The sequence below is a fragment of the Macrotis lagotis genome, chromosome 4 (assembly GCF_037893015.1).
Source record: "Macrotis lagotis isolate mMagLag1 chromosome 4, bilby.v1.9.chrom.fasta, whole genome shotgun sequence".
Classification (NCBI taxonomy): domain Eukaryota; kingdom Metazoa; phylum Chordata; class Mammalia; order Peramelemorphia; family Peramelidae; genus Macrotis; species Macrotis lagotis.
Window position 1 is genome coordinate 1,200,825 of NC_133661.1, and position 21,083 is coordinate 1,221,907.

Sequence of the window (21,083 nt, forward strand, 5' to 3'; positions counted from 1 at the left end):
AAGGTGTTCAAGCAGAGAGTGAATGATGCCAGGGATGTGGCAGAAGCTTCCTGTTCTGGCCCAAGGTGACCCCTCTGCCCACTCTTGTTCTGCTTGTTCTCCAGGGCTCCTCTCCTGACACACCGAGAGCCCCCCTACTATCCCCCAGCTTTGGAGACTTCACCAGGATGGGTGGTCAGTGAATTCCCCATCTTGGAAGCTCTCCCTTGGGGTGTTGCTAATTCCAGCAAATACTTCAACATTGACCCTGGTCAATAAGCTCCTTTGGTGGGTGAAAGTTAGTAACAGGATCCCTGAGCAGGGACAGAGGAACCAGGAAACCTGGAAGAGGCCTCTCTTTGGCTGGGGAAGGAGGGTTTGCTTTTTTAATAATAGAAATTGCCTTCCTGCTTCTACTTCCAGGAGCCAGCATTCTGATGGAGAAGACAACAGCTGAAGGGGAATGGGAGCCCCAAAGGGGCCCTTAGTTCACAAAGTTACTGATGTAAGGGGGCACAGCAGAGTAGATGGACCTGTCCCATCCAGAAACAATGTCAGAAGTGATTTGATCATTCTGCTTCTGGGTTCCAGGACTGGAAGTTGACAAATTCCGAATTTGGATGAGAAATGACTAGCTTGGCAGATGGAGAGGACTCTACAGAGCAAGGTGTGAAGTGTGAAGCTGCCCAGAAGAGGAATCCTCAGCCAGGGTGAGAGGCCCAGAGGACATGGTGGCAGAGCAGGGAGTCTACAACCACCATATCCTCATTTGTTCTCAGGCCAGGCACTGCTCTGTGCCAGGGGCTTCTGGGGGTTCCCGGCTTGTGTGCTCCCAGAAAGGCAGGGGGAGAGCCCAGGCTGTGTGTACAACCTGTATAGACTACCCCAGCATGGTCTGTCCTATCCGAGGATCCTCACCAGGGTTATGGTGAGGTTATGGTCAAAGGGTTATGGTGCGGAGACAAGCTCCTATTCATAGAGCTTGTGAGTTGGGCAAAATATCCCTCAAGTCGTTTGATTCTCCCAATAGGATGTATTTTGATTGGCAATTTTTTATCCCCATTTTACAGATAAAGCATCTGAGCCCCAGATGATTTAAGGGACTAGCTCCAGGATATGGATTTGGGCTTTCTGACCTCTAGCCTCTGAACCACTCTCCTTCTTGGAAGGGCTTGGAAAGAATGGTGGCTTCTGGTGGTCTCACTCCCTCTAACAGAATGACTGCAGAGGTGAGGGAGGGAATCAGGAACTGTGGCATTGCCACTTATCTCTTCTTCAGCTCTGCTGACTTGCAGGTTTCCATCCAACACCCAAGTGTCCAAGTGTCCCCATCTGACACTGTGGGAAAACAGGGTAGAACCTTGGGTCAAGATCAGTCGGTACATTGCTCTTGGTTACTGGAGGGAGGCCAGACCTCTCTGAACCTCAGGTAGCCATCTGTTCCTGGGCCCTGGGAAAGGGCAGATGGAGAGCACTGTGGAGCTAAATCCTTTTGTGCCTGGACTCAGACCCAGCCAGGAAGAGTCCAGACACTGCCAAGCCTTGAGCCAAGAGAGTCCTGGACCTCGGGAGCACTTGACATGCTTATGCCCATTTTACAGATGGAAAAGCTGAGGCCTGAGAGATGGCTGCATCCCAAGAAAGCTGTGTCCAGGGATCCATTTGTGCCTTGGGTTGTTCAAGTGAGGCTTGACCCACCTTGTAGATGATGAGCAAGTTGAGGGAACGAAGCAACTCATCCAGAACAGAGCCAGACTGAAACCAGGGACTCAGGCTCCCTCCCTAGCACCCCTGGAGGGCACAAACCACCACCCTGCTTAAATCCAAGGGGATGTGATACCCAGAACGAAAAGGAAAGAAGAAGGTATCAATGTGGGGCAGAGGGAACCAGAGATGAAGGGCATATGCTGACGTCTACTTGGCTGATGGAATGCTGGAAGAGACCCAGGAAGTCTCTGCAGTTTCCCCCCCCCCCGGGGGGGAGCAAAGGGTCTCCTGCTCGGAGTATGGGATCAGGACTTGGACCTCAGGGATCTGGGCAGGCGATCTCATAGCAGCATCCAGGAAGTCAGCAATTTTGACGGAAGGGCATGGCCCAGTTCCTCATGATGCCCTGGCCCAGGAGGGAGAATCCAGCCAGGCTCCTCTTCTAGCACCAGTCTCTGTCCTGACTTCCCATGAACCACAAAGCTTCCAGGATCATTTCCACCTGCATCCATTGTCTCGGGCCAAGAGAAAGGATGTCCATCATATGTGGGACAGACTGCATTCACTTAGTCTGAGTTGCCTTGGAGGAGTTAAATGCTAATAATCCCTTGGATGGGTAGAGGAAAATGGAAATCCAGGCAATGGGCACTTGGCCCAGAAGGGAAGGACAGCAATGTCCAACCACACTCCAGTGGGGTTGTTCCTAGAGGTCTTGCTGACAACATCCATAGTTTGACTGGCATCTCTGTCACCACTGACAAAGGGAACTGGGTTAATATTGAAAGGTCGAGCAGTTCCTTGCTTCAGGGAAAGTTAAGAAATCTCCTCTGTTGCATTAAATAACACTATTGTATAATGTTTCCACCAAAGTTACCAGGCTCCCCATTGAAAAGTCTAGCAGACATAAATGGAGCGTGACATCTGATCATAGGCACATCCGTGGGGAGGCCCACCAGCCGCACTTTCTGTGTGGCTATTGGCAGGACTCAAATGAAGGACCACAGTCAGACACTGAGGCTGGAAAGGGTCAATTAAACAAAAAGGAATGAGAAGATGTGGGGGCTGACCATCCAGCACCGCCTTACTGGCCAACTGACCAGCCCTACATAGCAGGGTTCAACACAAAGCAAAGGCCAAGAGGATGTGGCTGGGCTCAGGCTGGTCCCAGAGGTGGGCAGGCCTTTCAGGGGTGAGCCCAAGGATTGTGATTCCTGGTTGGACCTGCTTTGGCCTGTAGTATGGCCTGAGTATGTAGACCCAAGAGACTCCAGGGTAAGGATGGAGGGCAGTAAAAAGAAGAGAAAGAAGTCTGGAAAAGGAATCTGATGAAGAAAAATCCTCCTCAGGCCCTGGCTTTGTAGAGTTGTCTTTGTACAGGCTGTGATAAAGAGAACAGAGATGGTCATCCAGAAGACTGGAGTTAGAAAACCCTCTCTGTGGAAGGGGAGAAGGAAGGCATGGGTCAGCTAGGCAACTTGGCATTGTGTAGATGCAGCCTTGTGATCTGAGGGTGGCCTCAAACAGGCAGGGACAGCAGTATGGAGTATGCCCAGGTCCCTCCCAGAAGGGGGCCAGAGTGAAGGATCAGAGGGAATGGGGGCAGGGCAAGCATGCAAGTTAGGAGGGGGGGTAGTGTGTGTGTGTGTAGGTGTGTATAGTGTGTGAATGTGTGCTGTGGTATTGGGTGTGTGAGTGTGTATATGGGTGTGAATGTGTGCGTAGGTATGTGAATGTGTTTATACATATGGGGGTTTATGTATGAGGGTGAATGAGACTATATGTGTGGGTAGGTGTGTGTGAGTGTGGGTGTGTATGGGGGGGTGAAGGACTGTGTAATGTGATGTGATTTTAAACAAAATCCTGTCAAACAGATTATGGCAAACTCTCTGAGAAAACATTTATTGTGCCCAAGACCACCCAATCGCCATAATTAACATATTGAAATAATTAACAATATTGAAATGTCCATCCTGGTAAGTCACAGCCTCCCCTTCCCTACTCTGACCTGGCATCTGGGATCTGGGCCCAACTCTCTCTGGCTTCTTTGTCTTCTCTCTGCTCCACCTGGAGCTGAGTGAGAGCTTGGAGAAGGCCACCAAGCTGAACATGGCCACCCACTCTGGTGCATGGAACATCATCCCATTTCCTGCCCTTTCTTCTTTGGAAGCTGCAGTCAGTCATCTTCAGCCTCAAGGACCTAATTCTCAGGTGGGCACCTGGGAAAGGGAGGAGTTCCTTCACAGCAGTGTGTGAGTGGCAAGGAGAGGTGAGGACTCTCCACCTCTGCTCACCCCATTCCCAATCATAGCAGCATGCTCTGCATGAACTCAGCCAGGGGCCAGAGGGGAGGTGGTCAAGGCTGATGCCACCAATAGCAAATCAAAAACCAAAGGGCTCAGAGACTCTCAGAGTCAAAAGAGATGAACCCAAACCCCCCCCCCCAAACACACACACACACACACACATACACACACTGCACTAGACGTGGTAAAAACTTTTCACAAAGTACCACCACATTCAGTTCAGAACCTAGGAAGTTGAGGTACAGAAGGGCCTGTTCTAAATAATTTATTTTAAAATGCAAAACCCAAAGCATCCATTTATGCAGTAGGGATATACCAAAGGCTCTCCCAATAAATATGCAAGTAAAGCAAGGATGCCAGTTCTCCTCACTGGAAATTCTAGCAATAGCAATAAGACAAGAGAAAGAAATCTGAGGCACAAAGATAGGTCAAAAGGAAATAAAATTACCTTCTGATAATGTTATGGCACACTTGGGAAATTCTAGGGAATTAACAAAGATCCTGAAACCATAAATTGAAGGCTACTTTCAAAAATCAGTTTCTATATAATAAAAGTAAAAAAAAAGCAATAATAGAAAGGGAAATCCCTTTCCAAATAACCAGAATAAATCTACCAAAATATAAAAAATCATATATAAACTCTATTAGAAAGTGCTCCTTAAATTAAAAACAACCTAAATAACTAGAGGAATATTCACACTCATGAATGGGCTTTGCCAATATATTAAAAATATTACAAAGATTAATTTATAATTCTATCAAATTGTTAAATGGACACTTTATAAAACTTGATAAAATAATAACTTTTTTGAAAAACAAAAGATTAAGAATATCAAGTAAAATTATGAAAAGAGGTAGAAACAAAGGAGAAATAAACCTCAAAGTATATTATAAAGCAACAGTCATTAAGTCATCATGAAGAAGAGGAAGCAGATGATGAAGAAAAGAAGATAAAAAGAAGAGGAGGAGGAAAGAAACATGCTTCTTGTGGTTATAGGACTAGTAGGTGTAATCTTTTTTTCTTTTTGTAGTAGATGTATTTTTTAATCAAACAAGGTATAGAGACAATCACAAGAGAAAAAAATGGATGACTTTGGTTACACGAAGCTGAAAAGGTTTTGCGAGACAAAATGAATACACCCAAGATAAGAAGGAAAGTGGTGAAAAGAGAAAAAAATCGTGTATCAAATTTCTAAGCTAAGCATTTGGTCTCCAAGATTTTACATACACACAAACTCCAGTAGCTACTCCCCTAATAATAGATAGAACTAGTCAAACTATATAAACATACAGTTTTCAAGAGAAGACTTGCAAAGTCTTTACAACTAAACAAAATAAAGTTTCTTATCACTAGTAATAAGAAAAATGCAAATCAAAATCTCCCTGAGATTTCACCTCACACCCTGAAAATTGGCAAGGATGACCAAAAATTGCAATTGTTAATGTGAAGGGGGTTAAGGGGACATGGCATATTGTCATATTGTCAGTGAAGCTATGAATTGCTACAACTCTTTTGGAAATTAATTTGAAATTACGCAAATGAAGTGACAAAAATGTTCATACTTTTTGACCAGAGATTTCTTTGCTGGACTTATATGCTAAGGGGACCATTGATAAGAAGAAAGTCTCCATATACACCAAGATACTTGTAACGGTACTTTTTTGCGATAGCCAAGAATTGTAAACAAAGTCAATGTTCATTGGTCAGGGAATGAATAAACAAATTGTGGTACATAAATGTAATAGAAAATGATTGTGGTGTAAGAAATGATGGGTGAGGGTGGCTAGGTGGCACAGTGAATGAAGCACTGGCCTTGGAGTCAGGAGTACCTGAGTTCAAATCTGGCCTCAGACACTTAATAATTGCCTAGCTGTGTGGCCTTGGACAAGTCACTTAACCCCATTGCCTTGCAAAAAAATTGAAAAAAAAAAGAAATGATGGGTGAGATGAATCCAGAGAAGCACAAGATGACCTGTTTGAACAGATGCCTAAATGAAGTCAGTACAACAAAGAAAATATCTGCAAAATAATGTGAATTAAATAGATCACACATCCAAAAAAGAAGAAAACAAAAGTGAATGTTACCAAATCGTAAAGGTGAAGATTAGCTCAAATGAAGAGAAATGGGAAGACCCTTCCAATCCACTCTTTTTGCTGATCTCAGAGGTCCACTAGAGTTGCATTGTGATTTTCAAACTCTTTCCGATGTTTACACTCTTTCTTCTTTAAAAGATACTGTTTCCTCTTTTTGTTTTGAAAAGATACCATTTCCTCTTTCTAGCTTTAGAAGATACTGTTTCTTTGATGGGACACTGTGGAGATGAGCAAGGGAAAGGACTCCTAGACATAAGTGGGAAAGGAGATGAGGGGCATGGGCATCCTTCTTAAATGGAGGTGGAAAGGAGTGGTCTGGTCCATCCCTCTATTCAGAGCGGTGGGAGAAGGAATAGAAGGTACTGTTGAGGCAACAAGGCTAAAATGACCCTGGCAAACGATTTTTCTGGGATTAGATGAAGAGTCTAAAGAGTCAGCAGAAACACCCAATCATGGTTTACTCAATTCCCTCTCATCATCTACTGTTCCTTGAGGGGAGGCTCACTGAGAGTCATCACTCAAACTCAGCAATGCCTTTCCTTCAGAGGGCCATATCTCCCAGCCCTGCATTAGCCATCATCACTTGGAATCTTTCTGTTAGAACAAAAGCAAATTAGAAACAGCAAGACCTGTTTTTTTTTTGTCATTCACCAGATCCCAGGATGACATCCAGCCTTGCTCACCCATAGGAGTCCCCTGCGGCAAGTTGGATAACTCTGCGGGGTTCCCTGAGTGGGCTGGTGTTCCTTCCTATAATATGCTGGGCCCCAAAAATGCCCCGTACCCAACCTTAGACTTTTCTCCATTCTTGGCAGGGAAGCAGTCTTGAGAAATTCTTCCAAACAAAGCTGAGAATTTTCCAAGAAAAATGACCTTTTTCCTAAGTGGTTTTCTATGAAAACATTCTCTTGGATAGTTTAAACAAAATTTGAGACTTGAGCAATTTGGCATTTTGGTTTGGCAAAGTGTCTCCTCCTAAGGAGAAATGGGCTTCATGGGAATTAAGTCCTGTCCTGGTCATCAGAGGTCTTGGGTTGCAGCCCTTGGTTGTGAATACCTAGCCGTGAATGCCCAGGCATATTCTCTTTCCTCATCTAGACAATGAGAGACTGGATTCCAGTTTCCAAGGATCCGGCCAGGTCTGGCTTCTGTGATCACTGAATCCAAAACCTTGTCTCTGCTGCCCACTGGGGGGCTGAATCACACATGAACTTGCATTGGGAAAAACGCCCAATCCCAGCAGTTCCCTGGAAACCACTGAAAAGTGAAAGAAACCCACGCCCAGTGGGGTTAATGGGATTTGTGAGGAAGTATGGAGAAACTAGACTGGAGGAAGCCTTGATCTCATTTGATAGAGTGAAGAAGGAGAAGGTCTGCAGTCTGGGACATCAGACTGTCCCAAGCCAAGGTTTATGCCTGGGCCAACCTTGGAGGGTCTGCCTGTCCCGACATGCTCCTGGTCAGAATTCTCAACACAGCAGAAGACACAGGCAGGATGCGCCGTGTTACAAGGTCCAGCTTCTAGGGGTCCACTGGGGTTCCATGGGCCCAGTTAGGAGCCAGCCTACCTCCCACAAGGGCTACTTCTTTCTCATATATAGTCCCTCAACAAGCCCTGCTGTATACAAAGGTGTACAAAGCCTTGACCTTGACTGCATTATCTGAGCCTCACAACCACCTGGCTAGTCAGGGGCTATTATTACCCCCATTTTACAGATGGGAGAGTAGAGGCTTTACCTAAATACAAGAAGGAGTGCACTGAGCAGGGGCATAGATGTTCACATCTGTGCTTTGCTCAGTTCCCTCGGGCAGCTGTGAGTAGGTGATTTGGACCTGGGGAGAGTTCTGAGGCAGGGAGACCTGTGAAGAGGCTGCCGGGACTTGGCGGGGGGGGCCGTATCTGCTTGCCCCACACTAGGCCACGGAAGTGCCCCTGATGCAGACTGGAACCTGTTCAGTCTAGGAGGGTCCAGATCAGTCAGGAAAAGGATTAGTGTGTCCAGATGACTGGAGATGAGGCCCCCAGAGATTGTGCTTCCTTACCCTACATGGGGGACTATCCTTACCTGACCTTGTCTGCTCCACCCTCTGAGAAATCTGAACAATGGCCCAGGGAGGCAAAGGCTGAGGAGCTCGACTTCCTGGTGCTGATTTCCATCCACTCTGCTTGGCTCTACCTAGTGGATGCATTTCTATTCCTGGGCCTGCAGCATGCAGCCAACAGGGCCTCTGGAGCCCATGGCCAGGGACACAGTGACATCTGCTGGCCACTATCTGATTCCCTTCCTCCCTCGGGGCAGCAGCCTCTTTTTGACTAGGTAACCAGACTTCTGGCTTGCTCCATTTCCCATCCAGAGATGAAGCAGGTACCCCCCCACCCCAGCTGGCTCTGCTCCAGCCCGGGAGCATGGTCCTCTCCACCTACTCAAAAAAGGGGCCTCAGTTCTCGGTCCACTCTCCTGGGCCTCGTTCACTACCTTCTTGGCCTTGCAGAGGCCTGGGCCTCCAGACGTCCCTACTCTTTCTGACAAGTTCAAAGAGCAGGGCTTGAGGTGAGGATGGGTGGGGAGCCCCTCTTCTCTAGCCAGCAGGCCACTGGCCTCCCCGTCACTCAGGGGTAGAATCTGCCTCTCATACTAACCCAGGTCACCTATCAGGGTGAGTCAGCAGCCGAGTCCTACAAAACAGTCATCCTTGGGTACCCGGAGCAGGCAGGGTCAGCTGGAGGCGGGGATGACAGGGTGAGGGGAGGAGGGAGAAAGGTCAGTTTTTCATCTTGTTGAATCAACCCAAAGTTTATGGGCATGAGCTGTGGTGAAGTCCCTCCCTGGCCCTTGAGGACAGCAGCCTTGCTCCCTCCCAGCCCAAGACAACAATGGTGAATAGTAGTGGCTTGGCCTCCTTGCCCACTGTCCCTGGGCACTAAGCTATTCCCATAATTGTTTTGTTTCTGTCATCGAGATGCAAATCTTGGATGACCTGATGGCCCAGATCAGCTGTGGTCACGGTCACTGAGCTAACCATGGGAAAGGCATGACCTTCCAGCTGTCTTCAGCCAGGCCCCAGGAATCCAGCCAGAGGCATCCTGGGCCTTTCCTGCTTTGGTTTTCCATCCCCCGGCCCTCCCCTCTGCTCCCTCCACAAAATTTCTGCCCAAGGACACAAACATATCATCACTCTTTAGATTTTGTTGGGCACAGCCCCTTGGGAGGTTGACAAGGAGCATGATGAGACTTGGGTTCACTTGAAGTCGGTGATGAAGGTGACTGACCCGATGAAGTGAAAGGGACACAGAAAAATGAGGCAGTCCTGAGGTATCTAAGGAGATTGACTATTAGGAAGGGGCAGACGGAGGGAAAAGCATGGACAGTTCTCCCTTCCACATCCATCTCTCCCCATCCTGATTTCAATATCTCATGAGTTTGGCATGAGAAACGAAATTGGAATTGGGAGGGGGCTGTGGAAGCTGCAGGTGAGACCCCAAATTTTCCAATAAGGTACTGTAAATATCACATTAAAGAAGAAGAAAAACTTCAGACTGCTTCTCTGGTACAAAGGGAGGAGGATCAAAAGAGCTGACCCAGATTTTCCAGATGGGACAGGGCAGCAGCCTTCCCCTAACCTCAGAGATGAGCAGGGATGACTGGGTTTTGTCACCTGTACCAGGTACTTTACCAACATCTCATTAAAGTGAAAAAAAAGGATGGAAACAGGGTCAGGAAGTAAGGAAATCCTGAAGACCAAGGGCACCTGCTTAGGGTCATCTCTCTTCGGTTCCCATCCCATCCCTACTTTGCTAGGGTTGAAGGTCATGGGATCCACTTGCCCTTTCTCCAAGCCCTCCTACCCTGTCTGGCTCTTCTCCCAGAGAGCACCTTCTTAAAGAACATACTCCCTCCAGAGTGAGGTGGAGTGGGAACTCCAAGGGATCCTAATCCAAGGTTATTTTTTTAAAATTTTATTTATTTAAGGCAATGGGGTTAAGTGACTTGCCCAAGGTCACATGGCTAGGCAATTATTAAGTGTCTGAGGTTGGATTTGAACTCAGGTCCTCTTGACTCCAGGACTGGTACTCTGTCTACTGCCCCTCTTCCTCTGCATTTCAAGTTTATTTTCCACTTCAGCTTAAGCAGTCACAGCCATTTAAAGAGGATCCCCTCCCCACCAGATACCCATGAGTTTCCCTGGATGTTGGGTTTTAAGATTTACAAGAGTTTTACAGCAACTGAGGCAAGCAGAGGTTAAGTGACTTGCCCAGGATACCAAGGTAGGATTTGAATTCAGGCCTGTCCGAAGCAGTGCCCCCAGCTGCCCATCACCTGCCTCACGATGCCCTGGTGGTCCGACTGTGTGGGCTAGCTGTGTAGCCCAGCAAGGGTTTGGCCTGTGGCCTGGGGGCTGTGTCCTTGCTTCTGCTGCCACTTCTCTGCTTCCTGGGCAGTGCAATGTCCTAGGAATAGGTCAGAGCCAAGATGGCTGAGCTCAGATCTATCTCACTTCCCATCTGCAGTCCAATACCCTGGGATGGGGGGGGCAGGAGAGAGGCTCTGTTCTCTCTGCAGACACCCAGGGCTAAACTCATCATTAGGGTGACTCTCTGGAGGGGGCTTGACATGAGTTGCATGAATTACTCATTGAACCCTCACTACTATCTATCTCATCAGGTGCTGTGAGTACCCCCCATTTGACAGATGAGAACACTGAGGCTGTCTGTCCAGTACTTTTTTCTTTCCATTTGGTCTCCATGAAGGTGCTCCAAGGCAGAGACCCTGAGTTCGAATCCTACCTTTAATGCCCCTCCCTGAATAATCTTGAGAAGGGCATTCAAAGCTCCATTTCTTATGAACCTCAAATAACAGAAGATCCCCATCTGGTGAAGAGGATGAAGAACTCAACAAGACGGCCAGCCCATCAACAGCCATTCTGACACTTCCCTGGTGAGCATGGTGGGGGATGTTGAGAAACGCACCAGCCCTCGCTCCATCCAGGGAGGGAGGGATCTCTGCCCAACTCTCTGGCTACATAAAGGTCACATTTTTCACCAGCCTTTTGGCAAACCCAGTCCGAAATGGAAAACCTTTAATAGGTCGTTTTCAGTTTTACTGAAGCTCTTATGGTTAATGTGAGCTGAGTCATTAGCCCCACCTCCTTTTTTGAATAATGACATTGAATCTGTTCTCTATTACTGAGACAAACACACCCACCCCTCTAATTCCAGCTTGTGATGGCTCATTCTCAGGTGCTCACTGCTATGCTCTGGCAGGGAAGTTGTGCAGCCTGAGTTTTCAGGTGAGGGCCCCCCCCCCACACCTCGTTTTGTTTTTTTTACCACATTGCCAGCTAATTGCCCTGACAATCAGTAATGAATCATTGCCCCAGTTCTATTGTCTCCAGACTTAATGGAGAAGAGGGCTTTGTTCAAAAGTAATGCACCGCTCCTGGCTGGGGCTTAATGAAATCAAGATGACTGTAACAAACTCTAGACTCTCCAGAGTGTCCCATTCCCAATCCAGAAAAGGGGCCAGATCGTGGACTCACCTGATGATACACACAGAGAACAATAAAGGGATGGATGATGATCATTTCCACTGCCCTGTGCTGTTGACTAGGAAGTCCATGCGTTTTGTCCATAAGATCTTATGCCTTGAGCAACAATAGATGTAAAATGAACTTGGCCAAGAATTGGCCCAGAGTAGGAGGGCAGGAGGGATTGCCCTTGGGAGACTGGGTAGCATATTCAGTGGCTCCATACTGCTCTTTGTTCACAAAGAAACACAAATAAGACCAAGAGCAAATACCTCTTTTAGTACCCATATTCTTCCAGTGATATTGCAGGGTTGTAGAGTCTGCAAAGGGAGGAGGGAATGAATGGACAGGCTTTGAATTATGGGATAGGATTCATCATCATCATCATCCTCATCCTCATCCTCATCCTCATCGGAAGAACTCCAGGCACCGGCTCCTGGATCTCTGCCAACTTCTTCCCTTGTTACCTGGAACCCTCACACATTCTCCCTGCTCCTTCGCCAAAACATCCTAGCACAGCTTGAGGACACTGTTAAGTCTCATCTGAGGCACGAGAATCTCCCTTGGCTCCCCAGACCTGCATTCTCCTGGTCTCCCATTGTCCTCTATGGGACCTCAGAGGAGGGAAGAGACAGAACCAACTGAGTAGGCAGCATGGAGGGGGAAGAAGGCTGAGCTGGGCCTGGAAGGCTGGGCAGGCTTTAGAGGGGCAAAAAAGAGGGGCCATGGAGATAACACAAAGGAAGAGAGAGCAGAGGGATGAGTCCCCTAGCTGAGGCTGAACAAAGGCAGGATGAGCTGGCCAGGTGAAGGCAGGCAGGATGTGGGGAACATTCATCCAAAGCTATCAGTGGGGGTGTGTATTTATTAAACTTCCATGGATTACTAAGCTACCTTCATTGTAGAGCCACAGAGATGCAAAGACTAGAGTGGGATCCCTAGTGTTCAGGAAGAGAGGCCTCCTAGCCTGGAAAGAGAAGAGGGCAGGAAAGCAAGATAAAAGTGGGGTGCATGGGGTGATTGAGAGAAAGGAACAGAGAACAATACAGGGAATGACCAGGTGGGAATAGATTTCAGCTGAACCAGGCTTGTTGATGGCTTGTCCTGGACCTTTGCAGACTGGCCTGGTCACCTCGGGTTCAAGGCTGGAAGGCTATGAAGCCTCCACATTTTGTGGGGGGTTACTAGCCCAGATCAGGGCAAGCCCAGATCATATAGTGCAGGTAAAGGATCCTTTATTCAGCGAGGATTCAGATGCCTCTGTTGAGCTCAATTGGCCAAGGTTGTGCGTGATGTTGACCTATGGACCCAAGGGCCTACCCCACCCCACCCCACCCCATCCAAGGCCTCCAGACCCAACTGCATCTCATCCCCTCTTCCACAACTGGACTGAGGCTTCCAGGCCCAGCTCCTTCTTTATACTTCTTCCCAGTAGCCTCAGTTAAATTTAATTCATTCCAAAGTCAAGAATGATTGATTTAATGATTGGTGGTGAGAGAAAATGGATGGGGTAAGTGAAGGAATTAATGAATGGATGACAATGATCAGGTGAACAAATTATTTTTTATTATTAATTACTATTAGTTAGCAGTTATATGATGCTTTAAGCCTTGCTTAGCACTTTATAGATATTGTGTCATGATAAGGGAATGAGTTAAGTAATGCATTTAATGAGCAGCTGAGCTCTACCCTCTCAGTGGGATCTATAAAAGCTCATGTCTTGTCTCAAAGGAGACCCTTCAGCTCTCTGAAGCTGTCAGGTGATAGAGTTGGCCTTTCTTGATGGAGAGACTGGTGAACATGAGGCAAAGTCCCTCAGGTGACAGGGAGGGGACAAGAGACAGCAGCCTGTACCAGGTAGAGCCAAATACACCACCACCACCTTGACCTCCATCTCCCCTCTAACCCTGATGGAAAGAACCCAGGATATGAGATCCAAGAGCCTTGGCCATGGGCAGGTTCCCTGTCCAAGGTCCTTGGTCATACTCCTGGAAGCTACCCCTGGGGTTTAAGGACCCTAGAACCTTTTCAATGAATTCACTTTTGAGTTTGTCCCTCTGTGCAGAACAAGGCTTGTCTAACATTTATGTTGCTATCCTCAAAGCTTTGTATGCAGTAAGCACTTATAAATGTTCCATTCCACCATTCGTTCAGGTTATGTCCTCCATGGAATGCTACTATTTCCTTTTTGTCTTTGTATATGAGAGGTGACCACAACACCCATGCCTGGCTTAGAGTAGGTGCTTAGCCGTTCTCATTTCTACTACCGGCCCTTTGTATTGAAGGTGAGAGGTGGGCTGTGCAAGGCCTCTTCACTTGCCTTTACCAGAATCGTGCCATCCCAGGACCTGAGTTTTAGAAAAAGGATTATTGGAGATGGTCTGGCTGTGGCAAGAGCCTCTTGGCCTTCGATGGCTTCAATTCCTCCAGAGTCCGTGAGGCAATCACAGCACATCAACAAAGGCAGGGAGCACTAGCCTCTGCTAGTGATGAAAATACAAGTGTGCACGAGGATGTCCTGAGCTCTCTCTCCAATACCACCTTACTCTCAGACCTTCCCTCTCTGACGTGTAATGGAACCACACACCAGACGCTGCTGGGATGCGCTCCCTCTCTCAGGGGGACCCATCCCAGGGCAGCCCTGGCCTTCACAAAGAAAAGAGAACTCAGTGTGGAAGAAAGAGGAAGAAAAGGGACTCTCCACGCTCTCAAGGGCAGGTCTCACGGTGCCCACCTCTGTCCCTTCGGATTCAGGGACGTGGAGCCAACTCTGCTGGCGGGCTGGGAGGCCACGACCCACCCTCCGGAGCGGCACACTCTGTCTCCTGGGACCCACCGAGCCGGCTCAGCGGCTGCTCACCCGGAACCCTCCTTCACTTGGACCTCCAAAGTTCCCCTTGGAACTGTGATCTGAGTGCCAGGCCCGCCGGGCCCCTGATGAGCAGGCCTGGTGCCGCGGGATGGGCCCCGATGCTCGTGCCCTTCAGCCCCAGGAAAGCTGCTGCTGTTAATCCGAGCAGCAGGATGCTGGGGAGGTGCCAAGGCGAAGGCCTGATGCCTGGGGCCACCGCGGCTCCTCCTGGCGGGCACCTGCCCGGCCCGACCCCCGCTTAACACACCAAGAAAGTCGGGAAAGAGTAACTCGAGGCTGCCCGAGCGCCCGCCCCGGCCGCCCCCCACGTCCGGGAGCTCCCGCCTCCTCCGGGGTCGCCCCCCTTCTGCCTTTGTCTCTGCCCCCCCGGGGGACGGCGAGCTCTGGTATACAGTCGGCGCTTCATAGATGCTGCTTGAGCCAGCGCCTCCCCAGCCGCCCGGCGCCCCCGTGGGGGGGCCCGGGTCCCATGATCCCCCGGGCCGCCCCGCCCCTCCGTTGCCAGGACACGGGGGGACGCGGCTCGCAGACCGCGCTGGCCGGAGCCCACGGAGCTGACGCTCGGACCCTCACCACAGAGCCCCCCACCCCCCTCGGCCGCGGGGGGCCCCGCCGGCTGTCGGGGTCCCGGAGGTCCCGTCCCCACCCTCGGGGGGCAGCGGCATGGACCCGACTGTGAGGCAGCTCCTGTGGGAAGCGGAGCAGCACGGAGGTGAGGGGGGCGGGGGGCGAGCCCCCAAACCTTAGGGGGACCCGGAGTGCTGGGAGAGGGAGGGGCACGGGGGGGAGCAGCTGCCCACCCGCCGCCCCCTCCTCCTCATTCCTCCCTCACGGGAGTCGTGTAGGAGAGGCCCAGGGACCCCGGGACCCGCACAGATCTAGGGATGCACGGAGGGACCTTCCCCTCCCTCCTCCCCCTCCCCACTTTGGCTTTTCTCTCTCAGAGCCTCTGCTACCCCGCCCCCCACCCCCCAGTCCCCCAGGCTCCACGAGGATCCCCGCCAGGGTCGAACAGCTGGGAACGAAGAACAGAATTTGAACCCAGGGCTTCCTGGACTCCGGGTGGAAGGGTCCTGGCGGGAGCAGAGTGTGCTGGGGGATGGGCTGTCCACAAGGGAGGGGGTCCGGGCTGCGTCCTTGTGGTCATCCTCCGGAGCGCCCCCCGGTGGCAGAAGCCCCTGGGCCTGAGTGGTCCCTGGGCAGCTTCTTGTCTCGGGCTGGCTAGACACACGGTGGCCACGGTGGGGGGGGGGGGGGGGGGTCAGGGAATTCAGGGCGGGGTGATGCCACCCGGGCTGGATGGGACCCTTGGGGTGCCAGGGTCCAGGGCAAGTGGGGGGTGCCAGAGGAAAGCCAGGCAGGGACGGGCCAGGGAGCTATCCGGGAAGGCCAGGGAATGTTCTGGGGCTCTGCAGGGGATGGTGTTGAGGAGGGCAGGTGGCAGAGGGAGAGCAGAGGGTCAGGAGAAGCCAGGAGCATTCCAAGTGCCCACCCTGACCTGGCGGGAGGACAGGAGACCCCTCCAAGTCAGGTGGGCCAGAGGGGGGCAGGTCTGACCAAGAAGGATGTTCTAGATGGAAGAAGGGGATCACTCTGGAGGAGGGCTGGGAGGCTGGCCCTTGGGGGTTGGGGGACATCTACAGAGTGAGACCCACCTGTAGGCAGCTTTGCTTGGTGTCAGTCCCCAGTTGGGGACCCCCCCCCCACAGTGGCCCCCTGTTAGCATCTTTCCAGGAATCCTTGCAAAGGTGTCCCAGGACCTCTGGGGGAAGAAAAGTCTCTGAGGGGACCTTGGGCTTTGTTTCTCTAAACGCCTGGGAAGCAGGGGGGTGGCTTGTGTCCCTGGTGTGACCACCAGAAGCCAGGCGGCTCCCCGTCAGACAGGGCAGGCTCCTTGGGTCTCACCGGGAAAGTGGGGATCCCAGTCCATGGTGGGGGGAGAAGCTTCGGGTTATTGCTCTTGGGCAACAGAAAGGTTTGACTTCGGAGTTGGGATGCTCTAGGAACTGGTCCGGGGACAGCTAGGTGGCTCCGTGCAGAGAGCACCAGCCCTGGAGTCAGGAGGACCTGAGTTCAAATTCAGTCACAGATACACAGCACTAGCTTAGCTGCATGACCTTGGGCAAATCACTTAACCCCATTGCCTTGACAAAAAAAAAAAAATGATCCTTCAGGAGCAGCCAGGTGGAGCTAACAATAAAGTCAGAAGGACCTGAGTTCAAATTTGACCCCCAACACTTAGTAACTGTGTGACCTTGGGCAAGTCACTTAACCTTTTTGCCCACAAGAAAAGAATCTCACCTTCAAACCCCTTCAAAGCTCTGCCCTCTGCCATCCGCTACAGCCATCCGGCACTTCCATAATTGCCCATTAAATGTGGGAGCTCCAAGCCAACTCTCCCAATCTTGTCCATTGCTTTCCCCTTCTTGTCCTGTCCCATTTCCTCCTGAAATGACCCCAAGATGATTTGGCTCCGACACACACATGGACACATAGGCCACTTTTCCTGAGCCGAGGGGCAACAAGGCCGCGATCATTGGATGGATCACAAGGGTTCTGATTGTCCAGTGATGTGGGACCCCGAGTCTGCGTCAGGCAAGGTCACACTCTTAGAGGAATCCCAACTGTCCAGGGCTCTAAACAAGGGAGAGCTGGGCCACCGATGAGGGCCCTCCTGGGACGTTCTTCCTGTGGGCCTAGGCACGATAGAGATGAGGTCCAGAGACGATTCAAAGATGATTCCTGTCCTCACAGAGCTTTCATTCTGGGGAGAGGGCATAAAAGAAACCACAAAAGCTTTGGGGGGGAGGAAGTTACCTCCAGGGTGCATAGTACTTAAAGACTGGAGAGGCCTAGGACCCAGTGGGAAGGCAGAGATAGAGAGTCATGGATGAGTGAGGGTGAGCAGGGTGGTGATCTGCCCTGGTGGAGGCAATGTTCTCCCCTGGGACCTCAAGGACGGGGCTTCGGTAGCCTCCTTCTCTAGCTGGGGGATAGTCCAGAGCTCTTCTCTCTGACTTCTCCCTCCCCTGGAAGGGGAGACGTGATGGGGCCAAACTTCCAGATACAGTGGGATGATCCTCTGTGCTGGTCAGGCCACAGCAGGATGCTGTGCCTGCGTGACCAAATGGGGATGGTCATCTACGTCATAGGTAGCCATGCCACCCAAGCCAGATGGCTGCCCCAAAACTTGAGCCAGAAGCCCATGTTTTGAATGAGTCCTTCCTCATCTGTGCCTTTATTTACCTACAGTGTTAAAATCCACAGCCTCTGCCTAAGACCTCTCCCCCAGAGAAAGCCCTTGGAAGCAGTAGACCCTCAGGGCCTCCTGGCTCCCTGGAGCAGAGTTCTCACCCAGTTCCCCACTTCTCCAAGGCCCACTGGCAATGGCTGGCAGGAAGCTGCCCTTCCTTTCCTTGGTTCATGCCCGTCTGCTCCCAGCCCTCCCACCCACCAATCACTCTGGCTCACTTCCCCAATGGTCACAGCTCCATCATACAGGGAGCTCTGGGGGTGGGGAGCTGAGGAAGGGTCTGTAGAGAATGAGTCGGCCAGAGTGGGGGGCAGGAGCTAGTCCTGCATACAGGGCCTTCCAGGGTGGTTCTCAGTCAGATGGCCGACAGAAAGCAGTGGTGTGGAGGGGGGGCAGAAGGGCACCCCCACCCCCATCTCTCTTGACCACACGCTTCTTGTTGAAAGATGTTGAGCCCCTGCACAAAGCCTACCAGCTGATCAAGGCAGCCAGCGAGGGCCAGTGCGCCCTGGACGGCAACATGAGCTTCAGCCTGGAGCTGGCTGTCCTGTGTGCGGAGCAGGCCCTACAGGTGGGCCAGCCCCTGTCCCCGAGGGACCCCAAGCTGGTAGTGGAGGCCTGGCCTCCCTGGGGTGGGAGGCTCCCGGGTGGAAGGGAAGAAGAGGCCATTTAACAGACGATCCATGGGTCCCTGGGACCCAGCCAGGGTCTCTCTGCCAGGGCCTGGATTTGAGACAGCTCAGGAGTGGGGAAGGGCCAGCCACGGCTGCGTGTGTCCGACCTCTCTGACCTTCCCTCAGATGAAGCTTCCTGAGATCACAGAAGACTGTGTGAATCTGTATTTAAAGGGGATACCTCCTCCGAGCCAGTTCAGGGGCAGAGCCTATCTGTGCCAGGCCCAGCTGTACACTCCAGAATCGATAGAAAAACTGGTGAGGACTGGGCCCTTGAATGCCAAGGGGGGCGGTACCTGAAACTCATCTTGAACCCCTGCCACAAGGCCCCTGGCAGGAGACCCTCCTCTGCCTGCCCAGCCTGGCCTCCTTCCTCCTTGGTTTGTTTAACTCTTCCCCCCAACTTGGCCCTGGGACCCCCATGTTTTACTTCCCCCTCCTTGGGCCTCAGTTTCTTCCTCTCCACAAAATGGAAGCAGCAGACCATGTCAGTCCCTTTCAGCTGAGTCTCTGTTACATAAATTATAGCTTAAAAGTCTCAGTCCCAGATTAAGACCCCTGGACCTTGGCTCTTCCCAGTGAAGGGACTGGCCTCTGTGGGCCCTGGGGAGAAGGTCAGGGACAAGGGGGCAGGGAGTAAAGAACAAGACCTTCTGAAGAGTCTGATACGTGGGTTGGATGATAGAGGTGGGGGCTTTTCTGGCTGTGGCTAGGCTGGACACCCAGGGGACCTTCTAGTTCCTACTGAGGTAGAAGTTGAACCTAGGACTAAGCCCTTTGAGAGCCAGAGCCTGAAGTGTCAGGGGAGTGGGTTGGGGAAATGTTGGGAAGCTTGGAGTCAGCCTGGGCAGGTGGCTCTTGGTGATCATGATTCCCCAAATGGTGGTGGGATTTCAGGATGAATTTGAGAAGAGTGTGACTCTGTTCATGAAAGCCATCTGGTTTGCGAGGGAAGACCCCAGGTGAGAATGGGAGGGTAGTCCTTGGGGACCTCAGTTGGGTGGACGCTGGGTCTGCAGTCCCCTCCCCTCCTCACCATGTGAGGTTGGGGGTAGTGGCCTCTGACCTCCCAGGCTGAATGGGTAGTATCCCAGGGTGGTGAGACTCATGGGGGGCTGCTGGGGATGGGGGCCATTCTTGGAGATAACTGTGGGTTGACTCCCCAGGTATTATTTTCTGGTCTATAATGCATCCGTCCTGTACTGGAAAATGGCGAGAGCCTTCCTCAAGCCTGGCCATCGCCAGTATCTGATACCGAGCCTGTCCCAAATTGTCACTGTGTTAGATGAGATCGATGAGGAAGACAAGGATTGGCAAGCAGAGCTTATGATGTAAGTAGGACCAGTGCCCGACCCTCCCCCGCCCCCCGTCCTGAGGCCCAAAGGAGGCTGTGGCAGAGAGGAGGCCCCAGACAGCTAGGACCCTTCCTATGCAGCTAGATCCCTGTCCTCAGAGAGCTTACCTTCTTCTGGGGATTAGCAGGCCAGGTCAAATTATCTACATAAATGTAAAAATACAACATATCTTACATATAGTATTTTTACAAATAGAAAGTTATCTACTAATAGAAACTAAAATGTATATGATATATAAGTAAAATAAATATATGAGCTCTGTGAAACAATATATAAATAAATATATAAGATCTATAAAACAAGTTCACAAATGGGATATACACATGTGTATATCTAAATCTAAAATCTAAAATGTGCTGTCTGGGGAAGAGAAGAATGAAGGAGAACCCTAGGCTTGTTGAGCTTGAGCTCTGGGAAGATGGTAGTCAAGAAGGTGGCAAGAGAGGTGGGCTTTGGCGAGAAAACAATGAGGCTTCCTTTGGGGTTTTGAAAATGTTATTATGTTTTTTCAGTTACATGCAAAGATTGTTTTCAACATTTATCTTTCTGTTAGCTTATGAGTTCCACATTTTCTACCTTCCTCCCTCCTCCTCCTCCTCCTGACAGTGAGTAACCTGACAGAGGCTGTACATGTCCAGTTTAACATATTTCTATATTAGGCATCTTGTGGAAGAAGATTGGAACAGGAAAAGTTAACCATGAGGGGGAAAATACCATAAAGCAAGTTTTAGGTGGTGATCAGACTCCATACTTCTGTCACTGGGTGTGGATGGCATTGTCCACCCCAGGTCTTTTAGAGTGGTCCTTGATCACTGAACTGCCGAGAAGAGCTGCACCCATCCTAGTCGATCATCTCCCCCATGGCTGTTAATGCGGACAGTGTTCTCTGGCTCTACTCGTTCACTCAGCATCTGTTCAGACAGCTCTTCCCAGACTTTCCTAAAGTCCACCTGCTCTTTCTGAAGAGTGTCCCTGAGTAAAAGGAATGGTTCCCAAGTCTTGATGTTCCCTACATCGCTACAATAGTGTTTCATCACATTCATATACCACAACTTGTTCAGTCATTCCCCACTTCATGGGCATTCCTTCCATTTTCAATGCTTTCCCACTACAAAAAGAATATCCTTGGACATGTGGGTCTTTCCCCCTTTTTTATGATCTCACTACAGATCTAGGAGTAGTATTGCTGGATCAAAGAGGATGATCAGCTTTATTGCTTTTTGGGCATAGGTCCAGATTGCTCTTCAGAATGGTTGAATCAGTTCCACTCCACCAACAATGTATTAGTGTCTCAGTTTCCCCCTATCCCCTCCCACAGG

The 21,083-nt window shown here is 50.6% G+C and overlaps 1 protein-coding gene across 1 annotated transcript in view; it reads left to right on the forward strand.

The window, feature by feature from the left end:
• The first annotated feature begins 15,032 nt into the window (after positions 1–15,032).
• The window catches only part of CFAP46 (cilia and flagella associated protein 46), a 128,937-nt gene continuing 122,886 nt past the window's right edge, over positions 15,033–21,083 (forward strand). The window contains 5 exon segments of the mRNA XM_074232114.1: positions 15,033–15,194; positions 18,182–18,306; positions 18,536–18,667; positions 19,307–19,371; positions 19,576–19,740. Of these exon segments, the coding sequence (XP_074088215.1) occupies positions 15,146–15,194; positions 18,182–18,306; positions 18,536–18,667; positions 19,307–19,371; positions 19,576–19,740 (536 nt within the window). The 5' untranslated portion in view covers positions 15,033–15,145.